The sequence below is a fragment of the Apteryx rowi genome, unplaced genomic scaffold (assembly GCF_003343035.1).
Source record: "Apteryx rowi isolate R43461 unplaced genomic scaffold, aptRow1 scaffold_451, whole genome shotgun sequence".
Taxonomy (NCBI): Eukaryota; Metazoa; Chordata; class Aves; order Apterygiformes; family Apterygidae; genus Apteryx; species Apteryx rowi.
The window spans coordinates 200,998-207,759 of record NW_020450707.1 but is presented as its reverse complement, the minus strand read 5'-3'; the positions used below and the strand labels follow the sequence as shown (position 1 = coordinate 207,759).

The window sequence follows — 6,762 nt, the reverse complement described above, 5'->3', positions numbered from 1 at the left end:
GCGGCCTGCGCGAGCCTCGGCGCGGCGGGAGGGCACGGGACGGGCCGGGCGCCGCCGCCCAGACCCCTTCGCCAGGCGGCTCTTCCCCCCGTCCCGCCGGGGCCGCCCGGCGCTGACGGCCCTTTCCCTTTAGGATAGGGAAGGTCGGGAACCAGAAGCGAGTGGTCGGCGTGTTGCTGGGCTCCTGGCAGAAGAAAATACTGGACGTGTCCAACAGCTTCGCCGGTGAGTTTGGGCGCGCTGCCCGGAGCCCGCCGCCTCGCCGCGCGGGCGAGCTGCCTCGTCCTTCCGCGAGCCGCCTGGCCGCACCCTGCGGCCTCCTTCGCGCCTGCGGACCCGCCCGTGTCGAGCAGAACCGCCGGCTGCTGGCTCGCGAACCTGCGCCTCTCCCGTCGCGCCTCCGCCCCGTGGCGGGGCGCGACGGGCAGCGCCTCAGCGGCAGGCGTAAAGCTCTCTGAAAACCCGGTGGGTGTTCTGCTGCGGAGAACTTGCCGCAGGCCCCCGGTGAGCAATCAGCGCCTTGACGCGCTAGTGCGGAAATCGTAGCCTATAGCGGCGCTGTAGCTGTTATCCGCTTGCATGAAGACCTAATGTGTATTTTGGGCTTTACCTCTTTTCCCTCGGATTTTGTGCAATGAAAGTAGCGATTCTTCCTTTAAGCGTATCGTTAATTGCATTGAAATAGTTGTTTCTTAAGTATGTTGAAATAGTTGCCTCTTAAATACTTGTTCTCAGAACTGAAGCTGTGCTCCTTTATGCTTGTTAACTCATAAAATAACTAGTTCTTTACTAAAGTGTGAATAAGTCTATCGGGATACTCAAGTTATCGTATCAAATGTTTATGCACGCCAATCTTGCATAAATTTGTATGGGAGGATTTTCTTCTCTGATGCTTTTTGTTGTCCACTGAGGATAACCTTCAAAACRCTTTGTGTTTCTTTGCTTCGTTCTAAAACCAATTTAGTAATTATGAGAAAGCCGCTGTCTGAGAGAATTGACCAGCATTACAGTTTAGCTTATGCAACATAATGCTGCAGGATAGTTTAAGCTGATTTAAATCCAGTCTCCTCTGGCAGCCAAAGTTACCCTAAAACATGGTCTTTCTATGAAGATGGTCTTTCCAGGCTGGAATTTGGATTCTTAAATATTGATATTTTGTTTTATTTCCAGTACCTTTTGATGAGGATGATAAGGATGATACTGTGTGGTTTCTAGACCATGACTATCTGGAGAACATGTATGGAATGTTTAAGAAAGTCAATGGTAAGTTTGGGTTTTCTTGGAGCAATGGACATATTCTGAAAAACTCTTAAGAGTTTGTCTGTATGAGAAAGAGAATTCATAGTAAGGCGGGAAATAAATAGCTCCTGTAAGAAGCTACTTCATGCTAATTCCTTGCATGGACTCATGGGTTAATTTGTGCAAATAGTTTGTGTTCTTAACACATTCATTTATACCTCATTAATTTACCCAAGTATCTTTAGAATTCTTCAGATTTCAAAAATGTGATTATTTCTACAGAATTTAAAATCTTCCTCGTGCATAGTCCTTTCTATACAGATGTGCCCTGAAATTACTTTTGCACAAACATAGACATTACAAATTTCCACTCAAAATAATAATTCCATTTGCTCCTTGGTACTGTTTTAAAAAGTGTCTTCACTATTTAGTTTGAGACTTTGGAGCTGAATGTTTAGTCACAACTGCAATTCCTATGAATTTTCTCAGCCCTGGGATCAACTGTTGTTCTCGTAAAACAGTTTGCATTTCTAGAATTCTTGCATCCGTATGTATTGAAGTTTCAAGCTGACAAATCATATTATATGCAAAATTTTATAAATTGCATGAAATATTGTAATTTACTAAAGATACTAGGAGTATAGTTATATGTGGAAAGTAAGAATGGTAACACATCTTTGTCGCTAGCCGTGTCATTATCTTGCCTACACGGATTCATTTTCCCATGCTTTACACTCGTCTTCCACAGACATCAGATTTTCCCCCTTGATTTGCTAATTCAATCTCTGTGTGTAAATCTTTCTGCTGTTTTACTGTACGACTCTGATTTAGAATCCTTTCTGGTTTTGCTCAGCTAGAGAAAGAATAGTTGGATGGTACCACACAGGCCCTAAACTACACAAGAATGACATTGCCATCAATGAACTGATGAAGAGATACTGTCCTAACTCTGTAAGTGTTAAACTTGTAACTTTTCTTTTTCTTCTGAACAGGATGCCTAGGAGCCCTTAACCCCTCCCGTTGCTATTGGTGATACAGAATGTTAAAGACTGGTAGCTGTAAAGTGATCGAGGAACTCGGATCAGAATCTTTTTAAATAGCTAGTAGATATCTATCTTCTTTTCTATGCTTGAGTTTAACATTTCTGAGCAGCCAGCATGCCATTGCTATAGAATGGAGAGCTGGCTTCAGTATTTTTGTTCTAGTCCTCGAAAGATGCCTGTTTTTCTGAAATATTTATTTTTTCCATAAGGTATTGGTGATTATTGATGTGAAACCAAAGGATCTGGGGCTGCCCACAGAAGCTTATATTTCAGTTGAAGAAGTACACGATGTAAGTATTTAACATACCTCTCAGCCTTTCCCTAGGAAAAGGGTTTACATTAAAAGGATTGCCTTATTTTCTGTGAGGTACGCATCCCATGGCATCTAGCTGCTTTTAAAATTATAGGGGATGTTGCATTCACTAATAAGGGCCTGTGACTGCCAGGCCAAGTTTTCTAAAACCAGAGTTTAAATCCCAATATGAGTGTAAGCCTGTGTAATTAAAGCTTTCATCCATCAATGCTCTTGAAAGAAGAGCTGTGTTTTACAGTTTGACCTAAGGAATTCCACCGTTTCAGCTGTTGTTATGATTCAGATGCTTCGTACCTGTTTCTGTCATGTCTGCAGCCATGCAAAAAGTCAAATCGAAATGCTTCTAAGATGTCACTTTTACATGCCAGCCTGTTTGCAGAAGTATTCCAAGTAGCTGCATGCTTATTCATTTGTTTACCAGCTAGTGCTGAATAAGTAGGTCAGACATGAGCAACACTCATTAATCACTTGCAACCGATCTGCATGCAGACAACATACAGTAGTAAGTCAGCTTTAGCTTTTCTTTCACAGTTGTCTGGTTTTATACATTCTGGACATCTATAAAGGAGTTTGATTCTCTTGCCTGTCTGAGGCCCTTGCTAGAGAGAAGCAGCTGTTCCTGGTATTACAGGTCTTACATATGTAGGATTTGTTCTTAGTTCTGTGAACTCACAATAGTCCCAGTAGTGCTTTTTGTTTATGACTGTATACTGTTCCAATTAATGGTTTTGAAAACACATGGGTAAAATTCATCCTCAGTAATTCAGCTTGTAACTCTCTTAAATTTCTTCCTTAATCTCCACTGTATAAATTGTAATTTGAATGACATTGCTCCATGTTTGTATTTCTTTCTGGAACTGCATGCGTGCTTGTAACTTGCTAAGAGTGAGTATGAGGATGACAAAAGGTATCCCAAAATATAGTAAAGTTGTGTCAGGAAAGAAAGTAGTTATCATGACATTTAGCAAGGCTTTCCATGTTCTACCTTCCAGCACATAAACCTGCAAAAAATATCTTAATTGAAAATTATGCAGAGCCCAGGAAAGAAGAAATCACTAGCAACTTTGGACATGTAACAATTGGTAATGCTAGTTAAACCAAGAAAACTCAAACTGGAGTCTTCTCTGATTTCTTGTGGACTACGTATAACTAGTTTGCTAGATTCACTAACATAGTTTCTTAAGTTTCCTATCTAAAATGCCATGTTTTTAAAAGGCATTGTGATTCACTTATAAACTTCTCGCCTTACTTGTGTACTTCAGTCCCCTGATATTCTGCTTTGCCATATTTTTTTTCTACTGCCTCCTCCAGATCCTGTCATGCAAATCTAGGTTTCAGTAAATCTTAGCCTTCGCATTGTTTGAGCAGTGTCCACTGTTTACATGCGAGACACCTGATATTGGCTAGTTAATATGTATCCGAGTACCTTAGTCAGCTATTTGCTTGTATCTAACCTCGTCTCTTTGTATCCCTGCACCTCAAAGGATGGCACTCCAACCTCCAAGACGTTTGAGCATGTGACCAGTGAAATTGGAGCGGAAGAAGCAGAGGAAGTTGGTGTTGAACACTTGTTACGGTAAACATTTTTAAAAGGAAAGCTTTCTCGTAAAACTAGCATAGCAGTGAACAGGATCCATCTGGCATCATCCAGTGCCAGCCAGGAAAAACAGATCTTGTTAAACATGCTACTTAAAATTTAAGAGAGTATTAATTTATCAGTCTTGCTTATCATATTCAATCATTGGTAGTGAAATGTGTGATTACTTGCTGAAATTTCATCAGATGATGAAAACTGCAATTAACTGTATCAAAGCTTCAGAGAATTGCATTGTTTGGACCTGTTCCAAGCCACTGTACATCTCTTGGAGCAGTATTAAAGGAAGTATTGCTGAGATATCTGTAGCTGACATTAGCAAAGATTTCCTGGCCAAAAAAGAGTAGTCACCTGATACAAACTGCATAGCTGTTTCACCTGTCAGAAATCCTGGTGTTTTATTGCTGTCCATCAGACTGGTGTTAATAATATTATTCCAAAGAGAACATATGCACACAGCAGGATACAACAAAGAACAATGACCTGTTAGATCTACTTTCTGAGTGCACAAGTGGAAGTCTGTTCGTTCTCAGTCTTTGACTCGACGCATTCAGTTTAATTGTACTTCATCTATGCTTCAAATAGTACTTCTGTTTTTAAGCTGGAAAAACCTATTAATGAATGTGCAAAGTAACATTCTAATGCTGATTCCTTCTGTTGTGGGTGTTTCAGAGACATCAAGGATACAACAGTGGGCACTCTGTCCCAGCGGATCACGAATCAGGTCCATGGTTTGAAGGGACTGAACTCCAAGCTTCTGGACATCAGGAGCTACTTAGAGAAAGTAGCCATGGGCAAGCTACCCATCAATCACCAGATCATTTACCATCTTCAGGATGTCTTCAACCTGCTACCAGATGTCAACCTGCAAGAGTTTGTCAAGGCCTTTTATCTGAAGACCAATGACCAGATGGTGGTAGTTTATCTGGCGTCTCTTATCCGTTCTGTGGTTGCCCTGCACAACCTCATTAACAACAAGATTGCGAATAGGGATGCAGAGAAGAAAGAAGGACAGGAAAAAGAAGAAAGCAAAAAGGAGAGGAAAGATGAGAAGGAAAAAGACAAGGAGAAGAGTGATGTTAAGAAAGAGGAGAAAAAGGAGAAAAAGTAAAGTGTAGGTTTTTTATTTGTAAATTAAAAATCTTGTAAACTAATTGCTTTGCTGCTGGATTCTTTTCCCTTGTTGAAATGATCAAAGTGCTCTGCTTTCCCCTATTTTGATATTTGCTTTCTGTGCTCATCATAAATAGTTGGATAGATCCACACAAACTGGTGGCTGTCAAGCATACAGTCTTACTCTGGCAGTTTGATTCTTGTGCTGAACAGGAAAGGGGTAAAAGCAAGGGTGACGTCCTTTAATTTAGGGCCATGTTCTTCCTCCCTAACCCCCATTGCTCTTGTCTCATGCTTTGATGATGTAGGCCAATAGCTGAACAAGAGTGCTGCTGCACGGTGTGTTCAATTTCAATCCCCTTACATGTGACCTGTCACTGAATTCTCACTACTGTAGGAGATCTGATTTTATTAGTATTCATTCATTTTTGAGCCAAGAACATGTTAGGGAGTTCTAGAAGCACCCGGGAGTGAAGGGGAAAGGGGATGTTGCTACTATTGACCACTTTATGCCTTAGCAGGGGCTAGTATACTTTTTTTGCTGTCCTTTCTATGTGATTAGTAATGAGAACTGGTTGGCTGTTTTGTTACCTAACACTTTAAAAAGAAGAAGGAAAAAAAGTGCAGGTATAAACTAGACTGTGGCTGGTTATGTGATGCAGCCCCGTTCCCTCCCTGCTCCAAAAAGGTGAGTGGGGCTTGGTGATTCCCCGCTCCTGGCGGTGGGACAGCTGGGGACAGGGGGAGTGTGGGAGGGTCCTGCCGCACAGGGCTGCCCGCAGCAAACGAAGAGTTTTCCTGGTGCTGGCTGCACTGCTCTTGGCAACTGTTTTCCACAGTGCAGCAGGAGTAACAGCCTCATGAAAAAGGAAACAAAACAAAAAAAGGGGGGGGATGAAAGGCAAAAGCAAACCCTCCACCAGCTGAGGCCGCGGCTAACACATGCAGTCACAGGGCAGTTGCTGCAGGCAGGGCTGTTTCCCCAGGTGCCGTGAGCCCTGGATTTGGCTTGGGCTGTATTTTTTGCTGCTGGCTGCTGCCATGCGCCTTGGCCTCACTAACCTGCCGTCACCTGGTGAGGCCCCAGCTCTTGCAGGCCGGCAGGCAGCCACCATGCAGGGCCGGCCAGGCCACGAGCTCCTGCACCTACCAGGGTGCTGCCGGCTCCGAGCAGGGCCAGGGCTCCACGTGGCCCTGGCTCCGGCCCTGCCAAGGCTCCCAGGCTCTGGGTTTAGCCTGGCACAATGACAGGGCTTGACATAGCACCCCGAGCTGCATCCCGACTCTGGCACCATTAGCCATGTCCATGGCACCGCGAGCCGTGGCCCCATGCTCACACGCAGCGGCCGGGCTGAGCATCGCCGCGCCACCTCCCACTTCCGTCAGCTCTGCCTTTGCCCTGATGGCTTCACTCCCATGAGCAGCCTGATGGCCAGGGCCGACCCGGCTGCGGTTCGTGC

General features: G+C 43.9%; 1 protein-coding gene across 2 annotated transcripts; it reads left to right on the top strand.

Annotated features, from left to right (window-relative positions):
• The first annotated feature begins 76 nt into the window (after positions 1 to 76).
• PSMD7 (proteasome 26S subunit, non-ATPase 7) lies at positions 77 to 5,343 on the top strand. Of its 2 annotated transcripts, none has more exons than XM_026077425.1 (6): positions 77 to 225; positions 1,171 to 1,263; positions 2,093 to 2,190; positions 2,492 to 2,572; positions 4,080 to 4,171; positions 4,862 to 5,343. In XM_026077425.1, the coding sequence occupies exons 2-6, from the start codon at positions 1,236 to 1,238 to the stop codon at positions 5,298 to 5,300; spliced, it is 738 nt and encodes a 245-aa protein (XP_025933210.1). In that variant the 5' UTR covers positions 77 to 225; positions 1,171 to 1,235; the 3' UTR covers positions 5,301 to 5,343. The 2 variants fall into 2 exon arrangements, with proteins under 2 accessions (XP_025933210.1, XP_025933211.1); XM_026077426.1 differs by lacking the exon at positions 77 to 225 and adding an exon at positions 401 to 504.
• Positions 5,344 to 6,762: the final 1,419 nt, after the last annotated feature.

Excerpts from the sequence above, each read along its gene's own strand:
- PSMD7 (XM_026077425.1), top strand. The coding sequence starts at position 1,236 with ATGTATGGAATGTTTAAGAAAGTCAATG. Across the intron at positions 1,264-2,092 it reads AATGTTTAAGAAAGTCAATG|CTAGAGAAAGAATAGTTGGA; the intron begins GTAAGTTTGGGT and ends GGTTTTGCTCAG. Across the intron at positions 2,573-4,079 it reads CAGTTGAAGAAGTACACGAT|GATGGCACTCCAACCTCCAA; the intron begins GTAAGTATTTAA and ends TGCACCTCAAAG.